The sequence below is a fragment of the Equus asinus genome, chromosome 11, assembly GCF_041296235.1.
Source record: "Equus asinus isolate D_3611 breed Donkey chromosome 11, EquAss-T2T_v2, whole genome shotgun sequence".
NCBI classification, from domain to species: Eukaryota; Metazoa; Chordata; class Mammalia; order Perissodactyla; family Equidae; genus Equus; species Equus asinus.
Genome location: NC_091800.1, coordinates 19,686,121 through 19,709,120, shown reverse-complemented (window position 1 = coordinate 19,709,120; position 23,000 = coordinate 19,686,121). Strand labels below are relative to the sequence as shown.

Sequence of the window (23,000 nt, the reverse complement as noted above, 5' to 3'; positions counted from 1 at the left end):
CAGCTGGAACTTTCTATGTGTATATGCAAAGGAAGGAGATCACGAATCAAACTGAAACAAGGGAGGATAGCAAAGGGATAGAGAAAAACAAAGGAATGAGGTAAAATCATGACAACAAATAGCAGATTTTCCCTGGGTGTGCACCTGGGAGCCACAAACATCCGGAGGCTTGGGAGGTATTACGCAAGTATTACAAAGAGAGGTTCACATCTCTGCTCAGCGTCTGTTCTCTTCTTATTCTATTACTCTATTCTTATTCTCGGTCTTCTATTTACGAGGAAATGGAATTTATTGATTTATTCAATAAGTGACGAGACCTATTTGTCTAGGAAGTTATTGATATCCATAATCATGGCAGGATGGTCTATCCCCTCCTTTGTGCTCCCACAGCATTTTGTTGAGTAGTAGGAAAAGTCCCTTTTCAGTCCTCCATTTTCATGCAAAAAAAAAATATGTCTGTTCTAGATAAAAATGTGGGCTTCTGAAGGCCATCTGACAGTCCAACTGTGCCTGGGTGGCCCCTCCTTGATTGGCAGGGGCAGGTAAGAATCAGCATGGCTATTGCCATTCAGGAAATTTAGCTCCATTCTATTCATAGCCACCCCAGGGCAGTCAGGCATGAGGACTAGGGTGCACTTGCGCCAGCTCTCATTGGTGTCTGCCCTTCGAGGCAGGCTGCACCCCTGCACAGATGATGCAGGAAAACATGACGACTGGATCCACTCATTAGAGAAGAGTCAACTCTACCCATTAAAGAGTAATGGTTCCCAACTAGAGGGTCTCAACCATCAGGAGGCATGAGAAGTATTACAGAGCATGTATATGAGCACAGAGTATTGTCTCAGGATAAATAAATACGCACCTAAGTGTATGCATTATTTTTGCAGTGGATGTAGATAATCATGTGTTGAATAAAATGTATAGTCATTTAAAATCTTTATCTAAATCATAACTATGCAATTTAAAAAATATAAATGGATAGAGAGTATAAGAGTAAAATTATGAACATGTGAGAATCCAAGATGAATGGATGTATATGTATGGTTGTGTCTGTGTAGCATTTATGTTAATAAGTTTTTTTCTCATAAAATTTGAGAACCAATGTTCTAAAATGTTTCACATGTTTGTCACATGTGAAATTGAGAGTGTCCTATAAACATCAAGCATAATGCTTACAAGGGTATATATGGCTACAAGGTAGTGAGGTAAAAGAGAGTGACTGAAAGAATGTACATAATGAATTAAGTACATTGTCTGGCACATAATAAGTGCTCGATGAATTTAGCTATTGTCATTATCAGTACTAGTTATGGGTAAGTAAAGTATTGGGAAAAGTATGTACTTGCACATGTTTACAAACTGGCTAATAAGTAGAAGCAGTTCCCAGACTAAAATAAAGCAGAGTTGGTTATTCCCTCTTCTTGCTCCCCAAGAGCTTTGTTCATACCTTGCTGTACCACACCACACTCTGTTGCAATCACTTATTTATGGTTCCCATTACACCACATGCTCTTTGATAGAAGGGATGGTACTCTATTATCTTCACATCCCCAATACATAGCACTGTACCCAGCACAAATATAAGCGAGGTACATCTTAATACATACAAAAAAATCTTGTAACATGTCCCAGAATTAGCATGCAGAGGGACAGCTTACAGGCATAACGGTTCCTAGGGCTAGTGAATTTATACGTGAAGAGTTATGAGAAAGTGTAGAAAGAAACAATCAACATTTCGAAATGGTTGGGAAAGTGGAAAAAAAAAGGATTACTTAATCTCTTAAAATGAAATCTAACATTATATTTATGATATTAGAAATAAAAACAGTATTTGTACTGAGATTTATGTTTTGTAGAACTCTTTCCTAAAAATACTACAACATGAGAGTAATTAATTTTTCTTATTTTGTGCACTGGGAAACTGAATCTTAATAAAAGCTGTTTGATTTGATTAAGGTCATACAACTAGAAATGGTAGAGTTGGGATTCAAACCCAGGTCTTGTAAGTTCAAGACCAATGGTCTTCAACAAGACGTGGACGCTACCAGGTATTATGGAACACTTGTCAGTTATCATAGAAATGATCATGGTCTGGAATGAATAGGGTTGAATTTCATCTAGAAAATTCTGAGACAACTAAGATCATCATTACATGAAATGAAATTGTGGCAAAGTTTTATTTGGTAGTGTATAAGAGTATAGGCTTATATAAGGAATGTGTATGTGTGTGTGGGTGTGTGTACTGTGTGTATGTATTTTGTTTTTAATCTCCCACTTCTCAGATGTATTATGGGTATAGAGCATAGAGTGTCACTCTGGGCTTATATATAGGAAGGCACAAAAGAGTTTAAGTCTTATTCCTTAAAGTAAAGTATGGCAATTATACCAATTTGCAAATAAAATACCAAGAAATGGCTTCAAACAAACCCTAACTAATGGCCAGTTTATATGTATTGAAGCTTGTTCAAAAGAGAGGAGCTTTATTATGCTAGCACTCATCCAAAACTCAGGACTAGAAGAAAATTTAATTATTTATTCCTAGATAATGCAGATAAAATTAAGTGCAATTAAACACTAACTGTTCTTTAAAGGAAATTATAAACATAATTGAACTTCATATTTACCTAAAGGAGAGATGTTGGTTAAACAAACACAGCCAGAGCACCAGTTGTCTCAGCCTCTAATTACGCTCAGTCTTTTAACCCAGAGATTTCCATATACGTCTACATTTCCTGTACTTGGTAGATTGTATCTTCACAGAACATTTAAGAGTTTTCTGACTGACAAAATAAAGTAGGCTGGCAGTTTAAAGGAAAGTCATGTCTGGCTTCTGACAGGATTTCAGCTTTACAAGAGTGTCTCCAAGCTTTGTACAAATGCCAGCCCTCAAAAAGCCATTCAACCTTTTGTTCCTGACCTCACTGAGACAAGCCAGGACTGTGGAAGCATGGCAGGGGGAGGGAAAAGGTCCAATTACACACAAAAGCAGTGAGGTTCACTTTTACTAACATCAGCCAAGGGTGTGCATTGACAAGAAAATGTAATCTAATAGAAATTAAGCGCAATGATTCAAGACACTATTCACCAAGGAGTGGGGGCAAGTTGGGTGGGTATTATGTAACAAATGTGGGAACATATGGCCAAATGAAAATCTTTGGCTGGTGATTACATAAAGGAAACTTGAATAATTAAGTGTAATATGGGGAACATGGTCTAATTCTTAAGCCATTTGTTTAAAGAATATTTTTAAAGACACTAAAAAGACTTTAAAAAGTAATAAATTAATTCAAGAAAAATGACATGAGCAATATTGCTTCTAAAGGGTAGAATTATAATAAGAAGAAGAACATGATGATAATTCTATGCATATTCCTAGTTCATTTACTTGAGAAAAATATAGCTTCCTTTCATGAATTTTTGGGTTCCCTCTCCCATCGGCATACCTGAGAATATGGAGAGATTAATCTAGAAAGTTCTCTGTATAGAAAGTCCAAATATTAAATTTAAAAATTCTTCTGTAAGGTATTTTGTCACAAAAACCCAACAGCAACACAAACAAGTTGGTGATAGCTCTTACCATCTCCTGGGTCAACGATCTCCACCGTGGTCACTGCAGGGAATTCCAGGGCAGCCAGCACGGGCTCTGAGAGAACCACCTGGAAGGTCTCAGACTGTTCATGTTCTCCGTCACTGATGATCCGCACTCTCCATGTGGCCCTGGTCTGGCCTGGGTTGAATTGCACTTGTTTCTGTGCTTTGCCCTTGAAATCTTTGTCTTTTTCTGCAGTTCCATCTCTTGTGGCAATACCTTCACAGAAACATAATATCATTTTCTTAATTTGACTTTCAACTGGAATATTAAGGTTTTCCAGGTTGTTAATCTTTTGTGTGTCACTTTATCCCGCAGTGTGAAGTAGATCCTGCTCTGATTCCATGAAGTGAATAATCGGATACGGGTCCTACAATAATGTTCTAGTGGAGGTTCATGATTCTGCTCTACTCTTGCCCCATTACGATTTTGCTATATATTCTTTGACCTAAGTTTGTGTTAGAACCTCTTGTAAAATAAGGCCTAGTAAATTGATATTCACATTGTACAATATTCTTACTGTTCCTACAAGTTCATACAATCCAAAAACTCCACATTTACCTTTGCATGTGTTATACTGCATGTATCATATTATAAGAAAAATTCTCTAACTAGAAAATCTAAGCCAATAAGAGACTCTGTGAATCTAAGAATTCTTTGATAATCTAAGTCATAAATGGCTAAGCATAATAATAAAAAATTATAAAATTCTCTAAACATTTAATGGAACTAGGACCCTTAAAAGAATCTAACTCAGTATTTGTCAGCATGACCATTGCCAAGTTCTTCTTTGTGGAACACTCCAGAATTCCATGAAATCATGTGAAGAGAATTGGAGAGCTAAATATATATGGTTATTATGAGCAGTATGTTTGGCTTACTCTGTTGGTTCACTCAAGGTCAATTTCAGTAAGCTGGAAAGGTTGAAGGATCTCCGAGTTTCTAACTACATTACAAGAGGATCTTCATCATTCCTATGCCAAATACTTAAATTATAGAATATGTGATCTATAAAGCAGTAACAGTCAACAAACTCAATATCATAGGAAAAATTATAAAATTGGAGTAGTACTTGTACACGTATATCCTTAAGTACTGGATCAGGACCTCTTAGTGAGTCAAGTTAATAGAATATTTTCAAATATATTTATTTAAATATTGGCATTTTCAGAGAAGTTGGTAGGAAACACAGATTTAAAAAGGGAAAAATATAATACTGTGACTATTAGAATTAAAAAGTCTGCAAATAAATTCTCATAACATTTCTCATTTAATTGAAAAGATTATCTTAGTTTTAGAAAATTTCTTTTGTTCTTCAAACCAGAAAGCAAAACTGGACCAAATAGGATCCATTCAACCACAAATATTCATTGAGTGCCTACTATATGCCCCACTCTGTTCTAGGCACTGGGGCTGTAGCAGACAATAGCAGACTCAAAACCCCTGCCACCATGGTGCTTATGTGAGATTAGTTTGAATATTTATTTCTCCATCTGAATAGATCACTGACTGTTAGTTTCATCTTAAAATGAAGATGAAAATAAATATTTCATTAAAATATTTGTTTTATAGATCTCAGAAAAATAACGGAAATCTAAACACTGCATTTTTTCAATAGCAGGTAAAACATAATTTATTTAATGGCAAGAGAAAAAAGGGCACAGAACCAGGACTTCCAGCACTACACGTTCTGATGAATGTTGCAGACTTCCTGTTAGCTCCCTGGTTCCTAATGCACACAGAATAGTTGTCAACACCTCTAGGATCCACCAAAATTCACTGCCAGAGTCATGATGAAAGGAACCATTCTCGCTGAGGTTCCAACACAGCTGCTACTCATGGGCCCATCCATCTCCAGTGGCATGACTAGCGAAAGAATGTGTTAGTTGCTTTCTGACAGCTACTGCCCACTTTTCTGTTTTGTTTTGTTTCATCGACAATGCATTATTTTCCTGGAGATTTAAAACAGTTAAAAGCAAAAAGGAATCAGTATAAAAACAAGGAATGTCTACTGGTTCCAACTAGTCATTCTTAGTAAATGATAGTCAAGTCATCCAACCTCATAAAAAATAAACTGTAATATCAAACCCCAACCATAGCTGCAACCCCCCTCCCCCCCATAATCTTTCTGGTGGGTTTCATAAAGGATTCTCAATCCGATGTAAACTATAAATGGACAATATCTTTGATTCACCAAGCAAAGAGGAATGGACTTCTATTTTATGAAAAACATTGTTGTCTTAAACTGTTTGACATGCTTCCCAAACATGAGATAAAACTAAGAAGGACATGTCATCTTTTTTTAAAAGGTAAAATTAAACTAAGATGGAATACTAAATTTGCCTTGGGTCAAAAATAAAGATTTCCTTTTATAATTAACACAAGTACCCACTCTGAGGGCAGTGCAACCTTGTCACTGAAAGGTGGTCCATGGACCAGCAGCATGAGCAATGTTTGGGAGCTTGTCAGAAAGGCAGAATTTCAGGCCCCACTCACCCCAGACCTACTGAAGCAGAATCAACACTTCAGCAAGATCCCCAGGGAAATCTTACATGCATTAAAACCCGAGGGGAAGTAGACACATATTAAATACCTCAAACCTCCACAAGGCCCTTTTACATAGGCACCCCATTTTCATAAAGGATGAAGAAAGGTACATAGATTGTGGAGGAGACAGAGGAGTCCATACCTTAATCTAACATGGGAGATGAGACAGTGAAGCACACTCAACGTTCAAAAAACGCACTTATCTAGAGATACAAATATTCAGCTGGCCAACCACACACATTATAAATAAAATTATTAGATGAGTAAAAAGAATTCTGGAAGTCCAAAAGTTTAAAAATTGGGCTTAAATGTATGCTTCTTTATTTCAAAAAGAATTAATTATGAAATAAGACATATTACCTCGATTCACGAAGTGAAACTACAATCGTGCCTTTTTTTCCCTCTGACATGGAGGTTAAGCAAGCTCCTTTTGGAATGAGAGAGTAGATTTCAAATTCTACCTCAGTCACCCGGTGGCTATGGGATCATAGGCAAGTTGATAACTTCCCTCAGTTGTAGGGGGTTTAAGAAACACTATGGTGAGGTAGTTAAAAGCATGGGCCCTGGAGCCAAATCTCAGCTCTGCCCCTTACTAGCTGTGTAACTCTGGGCATATTACAACCTTTCTGTTTCTTTACCTGTAAATTGGGGGGGGGGGTATAATGACACTCTTCTCATGGGGTTGACTATGTAAGGTATTGAGAACTAGGCCTGGCATGTAATAACTCAAGAAATGTTAGCTTTCATTATCATAACTTCATAGTCCATTATCTAACAGTGTTTGGCACATAATAAGCACTCGAGAAATATTAATTGAGCTGATGAATAAAACATTGTTTTAAGGAGCAAGAGAGATAGGGAAAGTATTTAACATGGTTAATGAAGTATCTTGCATTTAGTAAATGTTCAATAACTAGTAGAAATAAGATCTTTGAAATTCAAATACTTTTGTGATATGCAAATACATGTTTAATTTATTAATAGGTTATAATAGTTATAAAATGAATAATCATCTCTGAGAAAATACTTATACAAATTTCATGTAATTTATGATTTACTAACATGCTCATGAAGGTAAGTGACGTTCTGCCTTGAGCTATAATGCAAACCGTCTAATTCTAAAAGTCATATACGAAAGTGGAAGTTGTAAGCGAACAGTTACATGAAACATATTCATTGTAGAATGTCTACCAGGCTACCCTTTACTTTAATCTGACGTCCATTCCTAGCCCTGGCATGACTTCTATTACCATCTTCAATGATTGATGGGTGTGGGCCACACACAGAAGTCTTTCCAACTTTCTATCACTCCAGGTTACTAAGTAACTATCTGAGGTTAACCAAGTAGAGCTATAGAGCCTTCACAGACTTCCTGGTACTGATCCCTACACTTGTGGGAAATAATAGTTCATTGAAAAAATAACTTTCAGAAAAAAAGAACTCTCGTTTGACATTTTAGCATTTAGCTTAAAAAAAAGGCAATGGAGAGAAAATCAGAAAAGATAGTTTAAAAAATATTTTTCAATTATTAACTTTCCCATTGCTATCAAGGGGTATTTGTAAGTGAGTAATTAAGTATACCCATTGGGAGTGGGAATTCAGATAAAACACAAATAGATGAAAGCATCCTTAAGATTTGATAAGGCATTCTGGTGTTTAGTTATTATTTTCTCTGACTTATTTGTCATATTTTCAAGCACAAAGCTCAGTTAAAGGTAGTCTCTCACTGGCAATAAGTAAGACAGGATCAGATTACTGATTTGCAGAGCACATGTAAGTGTGCAGAGAGAACAGACTACTAAAAGAGAGAGAGCAATAGGAGTTCACTCTGCTCTAGAAGGTTAAACACAGAGAGTGTAAACGACAGTCTATGAACAGGCACATGCAAATAAAGAAGGTGGAAGCTTATTCCATGCTCATGGATTGGAAGAATAAACACAGTTAAAATGTCCATATTACCCAAAGCAATCTAAAGATTCAATGCAATCCCAATCAGAATCCCAATGACATTCTTCACAGAAATAGAACAAAGAATGCTAAAATTTATATAGAACAACAAAAGACCCCAAATAGCCAAAGCAATCCTGAGAAAAAAGAACAAAGCTGGAGGTATCACAATCCTTGACTTCAAAATATACTACAAAGCTATAGTAATCAAAACAGCATGCTACTGTCAGAAAAACAGTCACACAGATCAATGGGATAGAATTGAGAGCCCAGAAATAAAACTGCGTATCTAAGGACAGTTAATCTTCGACAAAGGAGCCAAGAATATACAATGGAGAAAAGAAAGCCTCTTCAATAAACGGTGTTGGGAAAACTGGACAGGTATGTGCAACAGAATGAAAGTAGACCATTATCTTACACCATACACAAAAAATAACTCAAAATGGATTAAAGACTTCAATGTATGACCTGAAACCAGAAAACTCTGAGAAGAAAACATAGGCAGTGCGCTCTTTGACGTAGGTCTTAGCAATACCTTTTTGACTACTATGTCTCCTCAGGCAAGGGGAACAAAGGAAAAAGTAAACAAATGGGAATACATCAGACTAAAAAACTTGTGCATGGCAAAGGAAACCATCAACAAAACAACAAGACAACCCACCAATCGGGAGAAAAATATTTGCAAATCATATATCTGATAAGGGGTTAATTTCCAAAATATATAAAGAACTCATGTAACTCAACAACAAAAAAATGAAAAATCCAATCAAAAAATGGGCAGAGGATATGAACAGACATTTTTCCAAAGAAGATATACAGGTGGCCAACAGGCACATGAAGAGATGTTCAACATCACTAATTAGTAGGGAAATGCAAATCAAAACTACAATGAGATATCACCTCATACCCATCAGGATGGCTATAATTAACAAGACAAGAAATAAGTATTGGAGAGGATGTGTAGAAAAGGGAACCCTCATACACCACTGGTGGGAATGTAAACTGGTGCAGCCACTATGGAAAACAGTACGGAAACTTCTTAAAAATAGAAATACCATACAATCCAGCTATTCCACTACTGGATATTTCTCCAAAGAACATGAAATCAACAATTCAAAAAGATTCATGCACTCCTATGTTCATCACTGTATTATTTACAATAGCCAAGATGTGGAAGCAACCCAAGTGCCCATCAACTGATGAATGGATAAAGAAGATGTGGTAAATATATACAATGGAATACTACTCAGCCATAAAAAAGGACAAAATTGTGCCATTTGTGACAACATGGATGGAAATTGAGGGTATTATGCTAAGTGAAATAAGCCAGACAGAGAAAGACAAATACCATATGATTTCACTCATATGTGGAAGATAAACACACACAGATAAGTAGAACAGACTAGTGATTACCAGAGGGGAAGGGGCTGGGGAGAGGGAGAAAGGGGCACATATGTATGCTGACAGATAAAAACTAGACTATTGGTGGTGAGCACAATGCAGTCTATACAGAAACTGATATATAATAATGTACACTTGAAAGGACACAATGTTACAAACCAATATGACCTCAATAAAATAACAAAAAAAGAAGAAGATGGAAGCAGAGCTGCCCCAGCTGCATGCAGGATGACCCTATAGGTGGACCAGCCCCCCTGGAGCCAGAGTAATCTTGGGAGATCAGCAGAACATAGCGTGAAAATTCCTCTTCTAAAGTTAAAAAACAAAAAATAGAGGCCAGCTCCATGGCTTAAGGATTGAGTTCAGTGTGCTCCACTTCAGCAGCCTGGGTTCTTGAGTTTGGTTCTGGGGTGTGGACCTACACCACTCGTCAACCATGTTGTGGCAGCAACCCATATATAAAGTAGAGGAAGATGGGCACAGATGTTAGCTCAGGGCTAATCTTCCTCAGCAAAAAAAAAAAAAAAAGCACATTTTAAAAACAAGGGGTAATTAATATCCAGTACCCAAACATCAGGGGAAAGCATGGGGACCAGGTGGTGATTGTGGCTGTGGCAAGGATATAATGTGTAGTATGAGTGTGTGTGTATGCGTGCATGTGTGGTGTGTGTTTGGTACGTGCAAGCGCATGCTCTTGTGTGTGTGTGGTATGTGTGAGTGCATGCTCTTGTGTGTGTGTGCTGATAGGGATCTACTGTTTAAGGCTTTTAAATTTCAGGGACCAGTAAAATTTCAAATAATCATTTTGGAGACAAACACAGGGTTTTCAATTTTTTATTTGGCCAACGTTTTCCTAGATCCCTACCTTAAGTTGATACTCTCCCTCCATGAAAGCTTTTACCCCATGAAAGTGTTATTAGCCCAGATGCTTATAAAACATAGGGTACCAAAAATAATATAATTCCTTGGGGTGCTATCATTTTTCACCAACATACCAAATATTTTGTGCCAATTATATTACTGCTTAAAATTACCACTATATGCTCCTTTTCTTCTTCCCTTTTTCCATTCTACTGTCCATCATTCTAACGCTTGCTTTGAACCCTGAGAATGAGTACCACACCCTACGGATGGCAAAGCAGAAAGCTGGAAAGAGCCTGGCTTGTCAAAAACTTTGTGGAGCAGATATAAATGTCATCATAGAAGAGCCAAGATGGCGCCGTGAGTAGTCCTCTTTGTCTCTCGTCCTTCGAGTCTACAATTATTTGGACACTTATCGCTTGACAAAGGATATCCAGACAGCATCTCAGGACGTCTGAGACACCCACGCGACTATACATCGGAAGGCGGATGGACTTTCCTCTGGGAGGAGGTGGAAATAGGTGAAAACTCTCCGACCCCGACGGGCAGCCTAGTGCCCGCAAGCAGCTTTCTTCCAACGGACGCCCCCAGAGGATCCACACACATCTAGGGCAGGAGCGAGAACACAACAGAGGAGCGACGGTGGAAACAGGTGACCAGAACCCTACCTAAACCCCCTGCAATTACTCCTAAATGCAGAGGGAAACTTTGGAGTTGCACACCTGAGCCCGCGGGGAGAGTCTCTCCCCGCCATTGGCGGGGAGACCCAGCCTGGTGCTCGGGGCGCCCGGAGGGTCCCAGAGAGAGACACGGAGGGCACGGAGATCTCCCAGCTGCCGTTGCCCGCCCTGTGGGACTAGGGATTGCCGGAGATCTCGGAGAGGACCGGGGCGGGGGGAACTTTCAAAGGCCGGTTCTGCCACCCGGAGGGGAAGCGCCGGAGCTCCGCCAGGCAGCAGACAAAACTCTCTGTCTGCCATTAGCAGAGGGGCCACGCCCAGCATTCACGGCTCCGGCAGAGGCCTGGAGAGAAGCCCTGAGGGCGGGGCAACCCCCAGCTGCCGTTGCCTGCCCCGTGGGTCTAGGGATTGCCGGAGATCTCGGAGAGGACCCGGGCGGGGGGAACTTTCAAAGGCTGGTTCTGCGACCCGGAGGGGAAGCGCCGGAGCTCCGCCCGGGCAGCAGACAAAACTCTCTGTCTGCCGTTAGCAGAGGGGCCATGCTGAGCATTCACGGCTCCGGGAGAGGCCCGGAGAGAATCCCAGAGGGCGGCGCGACCCCCAGCTGCCGTTGCCCACCCCGTGAGGCTAGGGATTGCCGGAGACCTCAGAGAGGACTGGGGCTGGAGAGAGTTCCAGAGACCCAGCTTAGTAGCCTAGGGGGAAACCCTACAGGCTCACAGCAGCCTTAGGGAAAGCCTCTGCACAGCACCAGTAGAAGGCACCCAGCCGCCAGCCACAAGGCTGGAAGACCCCAGGGCAAAAGCAGCATAGCTAGTTGTACTAACCACAGACTGTAGAAGATGCCAATAGCTCTCCTGCGACCCATAGAGGACAAGTGAGATTTGGTGGGTGCCGACAGCAACGGAGCGACAAATATAAGTGATCCCACCCCTGGCCGCTGGAAAAGCCCATAACACCGTTGCAGACCCCAAGGAGAGAGCACATCTAGGTGGGCTCCAACAGTAGGCACCTGCAGCCTGAAGCCCCCCTGTGACGGCCCCCACGGCAGAGGAGGGAATCCAAAGGGCCACTGTGGCTACGAAGAGGGGCCCAGGCCCAGTTAGCAACTACGGACAGGGTTCCTGGTTGGTGAAATATAAACAGCTGCTCCTCCCACCGCAGCAGCTGAAACAAGTGAAAGGAGCAACTAAACTCTATCTCCATGCGGAGGCACAAATCAACAACATCAAGCAATATGAAAAAATACATTAAATCTCCAGAACAGAAAGAAAGCAACAAATACACAGAAAACAATCCCAAAGAAAATGAGATATATAACCTAAATGACGATGACTTCAAAACAGCCATCATTAAGATTCTCAATGAGTTAAGAGAGAATTCTGACCGACAACTCAACGAGTTCAGGAGCTATGTCACAAAAGAGTTTGATACGATAAAGAAGAACCAAACAGAAATATTGGAAATGAAGAACACAATAGAGGAGATTAAGAAAAATCTAGATGCTCTGAACAGTAGGGCCGATAATATGGAGGAAAGAATTAGCAATTTGGAAGATGGCAATATAGAATTGTTGCAGGCAGAGGAGGAGAGAGAAGCAAGACTTAAAAGAAATGAAGAAACTCTCCGAGAATTATCAGACACAATTAGGAGATGCAACGTAAGGATTATAGGTATACCAGAGGGAGAAGAGAAGGAGAAAGGGGCAGAAAACCTATTCAAAGAAATAATGGCTGAGAACTTCCCAAATCTGGTGAGGGAGATGGATCTTCAGGTGACAGAAGCCAATAGATCTCCAAACTTTATCAATGCAAGAAGACCAACTCCACGGCATATAGTAGTGAAGCTAGCAAAAGTCAACGACAAGGAGAAAATATTAAGGACAGCCAGGCAAAAGAAACTAACCTACAAAGGAACCCCCATCAGGCTATCAGCAGATTTCTCAGCAGAAACTTTACAGGCTAGAAGAGAGTGGAATGATATATTCAAAAATCTGAAGGACAAAAATCTACAGCCGAGAATTCTCTACCCAGCGAAAATATCCTTCAAATACGATGGAGAAATAAAAACTTTCCCAGATAAACAAAAATTAAGGGAGTTCATTGCCACAAAACCTCCTCTTCAGGAAATCCTCAGGAAAACCCTCATTCCTGAAAAATCCAAAAAAGGAAAGGGGCTACAAAACCAAGAGCAGAGGAGATAAGTAGAAGGACAACAACAGAGAGTAGCAGCTCTACATCAGAAGAGATTAAACCATGGGACGAGAAACAAAGGAAACTGAAGAAAACCGGAAAACAAGACACAAAATGGGAGTGGTAGGCCCCCACGTCTCAATAATCACTCTAAATGTAAATGGATTGAACTCCCCAGTCAAAAGACACAGAGTGGCAGGATGGATCAAAGAACAAGATCCAACAATATGCTGCCTCCAGGAAACACACCTCAGCCCCAAAGACAAACACAGACTCAGAGTGAAGGGATGGAGAACAATACTCCAAGCTAATAATGAACAAAAGAAAGCAGGTGTCGCTATACTAATATCAGACAAGGTAGATTTCAAAGCAAAACAGATAAAGAAAGATAAAGAGGGACAGTATATAATGATAAAAGGGACTCTCCACCAAGAAGACATAACACTTATAAATATATACGCACCCAACACAGGAGCACCAAAATTTGTAAAGCAACTCTTAATAGAACTAAAAGAAGACATCAACAACAATACAATAATAGTAGGGGACCTCAACACACCATTAACACCAATGGACAGAACATCCAGACAGAAAATCAACAAGGAAATAATAGAATTAAATGAAAAATTAGACCAGATGGACTTAATAGATATATATAGAACACTTCATCCAAAAACAGCAGGTTACACATTCTTCTCAAGTGCACATGGAACATTCTCAAGGATTGACCATATTTTGGGAACCAAAGCAAACATCAATAAATACAAGAGAGTTGAAATAATATCAAGCATCTTTTCTGATCATAACGCTATTAAACTAGAAATCAACTACAAGAAAAAAGCAGAGAAAGGTGCAAAAATGTGGAGACTAAACAACACGCTTCTCAACAAACAATGGATCATTGAAGAAATTAAAGAAGAAATCAAATGTTATCTGGAGACAAATGAAAATGAGAACACGACATACCAAATCATTTGGGATGCAGCAAAAGCAGTCCTAAGAGGGAAATTCATCGCAATACAGGCTCACCTCACTAAACAAGAAAAAGCTCACGTAAGCAACCTCAAACGACACCTAACAGAACTAGAAAAAGAAGAACAAACAAAGCCCAGAGTCAGTAGAAGGAGGGAAATAATAAAAATAAGAGCAGAAATAAACGATATTGAAACAAAAAAGACAATAGAAAGGATCAATGAAACAAAGAGTTGGTTCTTCGAAAGAATTAACAAAATTGACAAACCCCTAGCCAGACTCACCAAGAAAAGAAGAGAGAAAGCGCAAATTAATAAAATCAGGAATGACAGAGGAGAAATCACAACAGATACCAATGAAATACAAGAGATCATAAGAGAATACTATGAAAAACTATATGCCAACAAATTGAACAACTTGGAAGAAATGGACAAATTCCTAGACTCCTACAATCTCCCCAAACTGAATCAGGAAGAAATGGAGAATCTGAATAGACCAATCACAAGTAAGGAAATAGAAACGGTAATCAAAAACCTCCCCAAAAACAAGAGTCCAGGACCAGACGGCTTCTCTGGAGAATTCTACCAAACATTCAAAGAAGACTTAATACCTATTCTCCTCAAACTGTTCCAGAAAATTGAGAAAGATGGAGAACTCCCTAACACATTCTATGAAGCCAACATCACTCTGATCCCCAAACCTGACAAGGACAACACAAAGAAGGAGAACTACAGGCCGATATCACTGATGAACATAGATGCAAAAATCCTCAACAAAATTTTGGCAAACCGATTACAGCAATACATCAAAAAGATTATACACCATGATCAAGTGGGATTTATACCAGGGACACAGGGATGGTTCAACATCCGCAAGTCAATCAACGTGATACACTACATCAACAAAATGAAAAACAAAAACCACATGATCATCTCAATAGATGCAGAGAAAGCATTCGACAAGATCCAACACCCATTTATGATAAAAACCCTCAGTAAAATGGGTATAGAAGGAAAGTACCTCAACATAATAAAGGCCATATATGATAGACCCACAGCCAACATCATACTCAATGGACAAAAGCTGAAAGCCATCCCTCTGAGGACAGGAACAAGACAAGGGTGCCCACTTTCACCACTCCTATTCAACATAGTACTGGAGGTGCTGGCCAGAGCAATTCGGCAGGAAAAAAAAATAAACGGAATCCAAATAGGTAACGAAGAAGTAAAACTCGCGTTGTTTGCAGACGACATGATCTTATACATAGAAAACCCCAAAGAATCCACAGGAAAACTATTAGAAATAATCAACAACTACAGCAAAGTAGCAGGGTATAAAATTAATGTGCATAAATCAGTAGCATTTCTATACACTAACAATAAACTAACAGAAAAAGAACTCAAGAACTCTATCCCATTCACAATCGCAACGAAAAGAATAAAATACCTTGGGATAAACTTAACCAAGGAAGTGAAGGATCTATACAATGAAAACTACAAGACTTTCTTGAAAGAAATAGGCGATGACATAAAGAGATGGAAAAACATTCCTTGCACATGGATTGGAAGAATAAACATAGTTAAAATGTCCATACTACCTAAAGCAATATACAGATTCAATGCTATCCCAATCAGAATCCCAAGAACATTCTTCACAGAAATTGAACAAACAATCCTAAAATTCATATGGGGGAACAAAAGACCACGAATTGCTAAAGCAATCCTGAGCAAGAAAAACAAAGCCGGCGGAACCACAATCCCCGATTTCAAAACATACTACAAAGCTACAGTGATCAAAACAGCATGGTACTGGTACAAAAACAGGTCCACAGATCAATGGAACAGAATTGAAAGCCCAGAGATAAAACCACACATCTATGGACAGCTAATCTTCGACAAAGGAGCAGAGGGCCTACAATGGAGAAAAGAAAGTCTCTTCAACAAATGGTGCTGGGAAAACTGGACAGCCACATGCAAAAGATTGAAAATCGACCATTCTTTTTCACCACACACCAAAATAAACTCAAAATGGATCAAAGACCTAAAGATTAGGCCTGAGACAATAAGTCTTTTGGAAGAGAATATAGGCAGTACACTCTTTGACATCAGTTTCAAAAGAATCTTTTCGGACACTGTAACTCCTCAGTTGAGGGAAACAATAGAAAGAATAAACAAATGGGACTTCATCAGACTAAAGAGCTTCTTCAAGGCAAGGGAAAACAGAATTGAAACAAAAAAACAGCTCACTAATTGGGAAAAAATATTTACAAGCCACTTATCCGACAAAGGGTTAATCTCCATAATATACAAAGAACTCACACTGCTTAACAACAAAAAAACAAACAACCCGATCAAAAAATGGGCAGAGGACATGAACAGACATTTCTCAAAAGAAGATATGAATATGGCCAATAGACACATGAAAAGATGTTCATCATCGCTAATCATCAGGGAAATGCAAATCAAAACTACACTAAGATATCACCTTACCCCCGTTAGATTGGCAAAAACATCCAAAACCAAGAACGACAAATGTTGGAGAGGTTGTGGAGAAAGAGGAACCCTCATACACTGTTGGTGGGAATGCAAACTGGTACAGCCACTATGGAAAACAGTATGGAGATTTCTGAAAAAGTTAAAAATAGAAATACCCTATGACCCAGCCATCCCATTACTGGGTATCTATCCTAAGAACCTGATATCAGATATCTCAAGAGTCCGTTGCACCCCTATGTTCATCGCAGCATTATTTACAATAGCCAAGACGTGGAACCAGCCTACATGCTCAGAAACTGATGATTGGATAAAGAAGATGTGGTATATATACACAATGGAATACTACTCAGCCATAAAAAAAGACGAAATTGGCCCATTCACAACAATGTGGATGGACCTCGAGGGCATTATGTTAAGCGAAATAAGTCAGTCAGAGAAAGACGAACTCTATATGACTCCACTCATAGGTGGAAATTAGTATATTGAGAAGGAGATCTGATCGTTGGTTACCAGGGAAAAGGGGGGGTGGGGGGAGGGTACGGAGGGGGAAGTGGTGTACCCACAACATGACTAACAAAAATGTACAACTGAAATTTCACAAGCTTGTAATCCATCATAACATTAATAAAAAAAAAAATTACCACTATATCTTCTTTTCTCTATGGTACACTTACATGAAATTGAAAGTGAGCTTAAATTGGAGTTGAAAAAAGGTTTTATTCATTTGCTTTTGACTCTCAATTTTATTTAAAAGAGGTAAAGCAGCAGAAAAGGATTAGTATTTAATATTTTACTATTGGTTACAAAAGAAAAGTCACAACACATACTTTTTCTTTCTTTCTTTCTTTTTTGTTTTGGTGAGGAAGATTGGCCCTGAGCTAACATCTGTGTCAAACTTCCTCCATTTTTGGTATGTGGGATGCCGCTACAGCACAGCTTGATGAGAGGTGTGTAGATACACAACCAGGATCCAAATCTGTGAACCCTGGGCCACCGAAGGGAAACATGCAAACTTGACCACTATGCCACCGGGCCAGCCCCACAACACATGCCTTTTGTGTAGTGTTGGGGTTCTTGAAGTTTTAATGACCCACAAGAGCATTCAAATGCAACAAACATATAGTAAATTACACTTCAATGCCTAATAGGTTATTGAATAGTTTTTTGTTTACTTATTATTAAAGCAACTTTCGCAAAAGTTTTACACTATTTCAGCAGACTTTTATCCGTAAATTATAGATTTGTCTAAGCCTATTCTAACATCTAGTGACATTTTAAATGTTTTAACTTACGAGTGATTACTGCCATGTTTGTAAAGTTATTTTATACCACAGAAAGATCATATGTAGGTAGAAGGTTTGAAGAAGTCTATATTTTGGTTACACATTTCCTATGTTTGCAGCCTTTTGTCTCTATGATTTAGCCTTGACACACAATTTTTGGCACGTTTCTTTAGCACTTAAAGAACCTTTAAATGTTAACATCTCCCTAAACTTTAAACTAGAGCAGTAGACTAAACATACTTTAATCATTGTAAAATTAAGAACTTTTGCTAGAAGAATGGGATTTTGAGACAGAAGTGCAAATTAAACTTACTTATAAATGAAGTCTCTCCCAAGTAACCTCTACGTTTCAAAACGATATCTAGAAATTTGGAGTCCTCATTGATCAGGTAATATTCCTTTTCGAAGGAGATCCATGCCCAATTCAGACGAAAATGCTGCTTGGTTAACCTGTTTCCGCCTGGAAAACAAAAATTTAAAGCTCCAAATTAGTGCTTTGTTGAATGAGTGATCATAAAAATTCCACAGACTACTCTAATGATGCGACTCTAAGAAACACTAAAGCTACTTGGTTTGATACACAACTCCGGAGTGCGTACACGGAGGTACAGCGACTGTTCAGCGACTGTTATACAGAAATACAATAGCTGACATACCCTCGACAAAATCCCGTGATCTTTCGGAGAGCAAAGGAGATGGGGAAGGAGCGTACAACTACTAGAAGCAGTTTGGTTCAATCATAAAATCAAGTATCCAAGTTGCAGGATGACTCACTTCCCACAAGGTGCCGCCGGAGAGCAAGTTTTTCTACAGGGGAGGCTTGCATGGCTCATTTGGGAAGTTACACACACAACTTCACAAATACCTTTTTCTGGTTCACTGAGCAACTGGGTGGAAGGCTTTAATTATAACCACTTAAGAAAAAACAAATATCCTTTCTCCGCCTCCCATCCCCACTATATTCCGCTCCATTCCTTCGAGCAAACAGACAGCTCTTTTCATTGATTCCCTTCTACTCTGGAGATAAGACTTTCTCCTCCCACCTTCCCACCAAAATGGAGCTGGGCGCCCATCAGGAGAAAAGAAACCTTGTGTGCTCTCTAACGTGAACGCTGCTGTGCTAGGTGAATGAAAGGAGAAATGCTTATCAGCTGATCACCCTGTCCTATCCTTCTGCTTCCTTTGATCTGCAGCAATTATTTCCGAGTAAGGTGGGGTTTATAAACAAAGGCGTCAGTAATTTCTTTGAAGTCCTTCTGTAAAAGGGTGGAAAAAAGCCCAAATAATAAACACAGCTAGAGGCACAATTTTAACTCTAGTTTCTTCTCTTCTGAGTTCACAGAGGGAGCGCTACAATAGAGAAAAAGAAGAGGCAGGAAAACATCAAGACTTTAATAGACTGAGGGCAAAAAGTCTACATAAGGAGAAACAATGAATGAATAAATACATGAAAAAACTGCAGCGACTTTGAATGATCAATTGACACGTGCTAAAGATTAAAGAAATACCTAGTACAGCCGAAATTATTGTAGAGAAATTGGTTTTCTTGTTGTTTCAATTGTAAATTAGCACAAGCCTTTTAGTTACATGGCAATGTGTGTAAGAGGCAAAAAGATGTCCATACCATTAGATCTTTTAAATCCTTCTGTGGGACTTCTGCTTTAAGAGAAGCAAAAATATATTTGCAAGGAACTATTCATGGCAAGATTTTCTAGAATAGCCCCTGAACTGAAAAACGTAGAGTTTACTTCATTGTGGTAGACGAAATCAGTGAAATGTTGTTCAGTGATTAAATAATAAATATGCAATTTTTGTTGAAATTTAAAAACACAAACAAATGGTCTTGATGCTGTGAAGGTAGCTATGTAAAATGGGGCTGTTAGGTGTTTTAAATTGAGGGGATTACAGACCTTTCAATTTTTTTTTAGTTCATGTTTAAATATAAGATATAACTAGATTGGAGAGCAGGAAGTCCACCCTGCATTTTGTCCTTCTGAACATATTATGCCTAACATCTCCTGGACACTGGGCGCTGTTCTGGAGAGGAGAGGCCGTGGGCTGGAGGCTCCTCAGGCCTGGAATGGAAGGCCCACTTCACTTCTTATCTGCTGTCTGACTCTGAGCAAGTTTCTTCTCTAGAACTCTGTTTCCTCATCTGGTGAGTCAAATGCAGTAACATTAATTAATGCCTGAGTCTGCTGTGAGGATCAAGCGAGATAACCCATATATGCACATGCACAGTGTGGTACATAGATAGCATCATTCAACAAGTGGTAGCTCGCGCTCTCCTGCCACACTGCACATGCTCAGCTCCACCCTGCATACCTACTGCCAGACTCTTAATCTGCCCTAAATCCCCTCGCACTTAGTTCTCCTTGTTGCCTTCCCTACAGCTGCTGCAAACATCCAGGCAGCCCATCTTCGCGGACCTCCAGTTTCGCCCTGACCTACCCTGTCTTATTCCCATTGCTTTCTAATCTGCTCACTCCGAGGTCCAGCCAAGAGTCTTGCTGCTCCACGGACTTGCCACCCCCACTCTTCCTGTCACCTCTGTCTTCTTGCCTAAAATGATGACCCCATCATTCTTTTGCTCACACTTTCCACTCCTCAAAGACTCCCTGTACCACCTCCTTCGGGAAGCCTCCTGCAGTGGCTCAGACCCTCTCATCTCTCTCATCAACACTTAGTCTTATTATCTTTAAAAATATATATTTTTTAATTATTATGTTTGTTCGGTTACTTGGGACATTTCCCCATGAAAGTAATAGAGAAGAAAGAATAGAATAACATTTAATCAATTAAATTAATATATAAAACATCTCTGATTTCTCAACTAATTATTACATGGAAACAACTTTATGCCACACTTCTGAGTCATTTAGATTGCGGCTCCAGCAAGTCCCAGATTTTATTCCAGACTTTCTGTCATGCTATCTCAGCCAGGCCTTGTCCATTCTGTCACCTACAGCTTCACATCCCATCACTTCTCCTCGTACGGAAACATCGAGTCACATCCAACTTCTCACCGTTTTCAGAACCTGATGGGTGCCTTTGCCCAGAATATCCGCAGCTTCCCTACTCCTCGTAACAGTCTGTTTAGGTCCAACACACCTCCCTACAGCTCAGGAAGCCCGGCTTAGCATGCAGTGTGTGCTTGTACATCTCCGACAAGAGTCCTTGTAATTCTGTCTCTACATGCATGTGTCTGCATCTAACCGCCTGAGCCCCCCCAGCACAGGCACTGGCCACGTTCATCCTTCTGGGCTCCAAGTGCAACGCAGTGCCTGGGACACCACGAGGACTGAAGACTCATTCCTTGACTGGAGAAACCTATGGAATAAGTATGATCTTTAGTAGTAAAGTGGCTACTTTGTGACTCCTGTTTATTTTATTCCTTTCTTCATAACAGTTTTCAGCTTACACAAACAAAGTGCATACTACAGTCCTATGTGACTTGTGTTAGTCCTCTGACCAGTTCAATAACACTTATGTTTAACAAATATATTGTATTTTATAGCTCTGTATACTTTATTCCTGACTATTTCCTTCCCCTATATCCAAGAATAAGAGATCACTGAGGGTATGGTTTCACTATTTCTCAAAATTTTGACAATTTTTAGCTAATTTTGAAATTTGATTCTAATCCTTTCCTGAGATCTTCCAAAAAATGTCATTCTTCTAAATATTAGGTTTTAAGAATATTGAGTCAATGAGGCCCTCCGTGGCTGCTCTGTGCACAACAGTGGGCCCCCGTGCAGGCCCCAGCACTCTCCAGCCCTTTTCCCGGGACTCATTCTCTGCGGTGCTTCCACAACCTCACATGGTACACGTGCCGATGTTTCTGTTTGTTCACATCCTGTCTCCCCCTACTGCAAACTGTGATGCAGGAGGACAGGGAGTGCATTTTGCTCACTGTTAGAAAAACACCTGTTAAATGAATTCAACACTCTGATGTTCTCATTGAAAGATGTTTGGTAGCGCTTTGTCTATCAGGCAGTATAAATGTCCTATGTAAATGCAACGTAGCTCTTTCGTACTGGATCTTTGTTAAAAAAAAATGTAATTGTTTTTAATGACATCCTCTCTGAAATGTCCTGCATACTTCTATTCTCAAGCACTGTGTAAAGATTTTAATTGATTGTCTATAACTGTGAATTACTAGAATTTGTGTTTATCTAAACGACACCTCCGGGACTTATTGAATGGTCTTGGGCGTAGCTCATTTTATCTCCACCTACAGATTTATAAAGCTGATTTTCTGGGTGGTGCTTATGTTCTGGAAGGATGAGGGTGCCAGGTTACTGGTTAATCAGGGGTTTCGAGTGACACACACTGAACAAGTTTGCCAGGATTTCATATGTCTGCCACCTTGAGATTTTATTTGAAATAAAATTCAGAAACAATACTGAGAAACTTTACCTAGTTAGACAGTGACATGCGCCAGGCTAACGGTTTTAGATGCTTAGCATTCACTCTTAATGGGGGATTTTTTTTTCTCTTTTGGTGAGGAAGATTGCCCCTGAGCTAACATCCATTGCCAATCCTCCTCTTTTTGCTTGAGGATTGCCCCTGAATAACATCTGTGCCAATCTTCCTCCATTTTGTATGTGGGATGCTGCCACAGGATGGCTTGATGAGCGGTGCATAGGTCCACACCTGGGATCCAAACCCGCGAACTCAACCACTATGCCACTGGGCCGGTCCCTAAATGGAAAATTTTTAAGTATATATTTTGCTAGAGAATATGAAGTTAAGTGTATAAAACTTAACTCTGAATAGAATTAAATACTAAATAACTACTGATTTAAATACATGTAAATTCTATCGCATTTCAGAATTTCTAAAACCTTAGGTACTGCTCAGCATGCAGGAGTGACGGAGGGATTGGAGGAACTAATCGGTAGTTTATTGTAACTCTTGTTATTAAAACTGACCTTGCTCAGTGGAATTCTATTTTCTCTAAAGAATGGGAAGACATGTTATTTCTTCACATATTACATACCGCGCAAACTCCTCCAAAACCTCAATAGATG

General features: G+C 39.5%; 1 protein-coding gene across 1 annotated transcript in view; it reads right to left on the bottom strand.

Annotated features, from left to right (window-relative positions):
* FREM2 (FRAS1 related extracellular matrix 2) overlaps nt 1-23,000 on the bottom strand; it is a 176,462-nt gene that overhangs the window by 84,020 nt on the left and 69,442 nt on the right. The window contains exons 3-4 of the mRNA XM_044777268.2: nt 18,281-18,427; nt 3,578-3,808 (exon numbers count right to left, since the gene is read on the bottom strand). Coding sequence (XP_044633203.2) covers nt 3,578-3,808; nt 18,281-18,427 — 378 coding nt within the window. The remainder of the gene's footprint in view (nt 1-3,577; nt 3,809-18,280; nt 18,428-23,000) is intronic.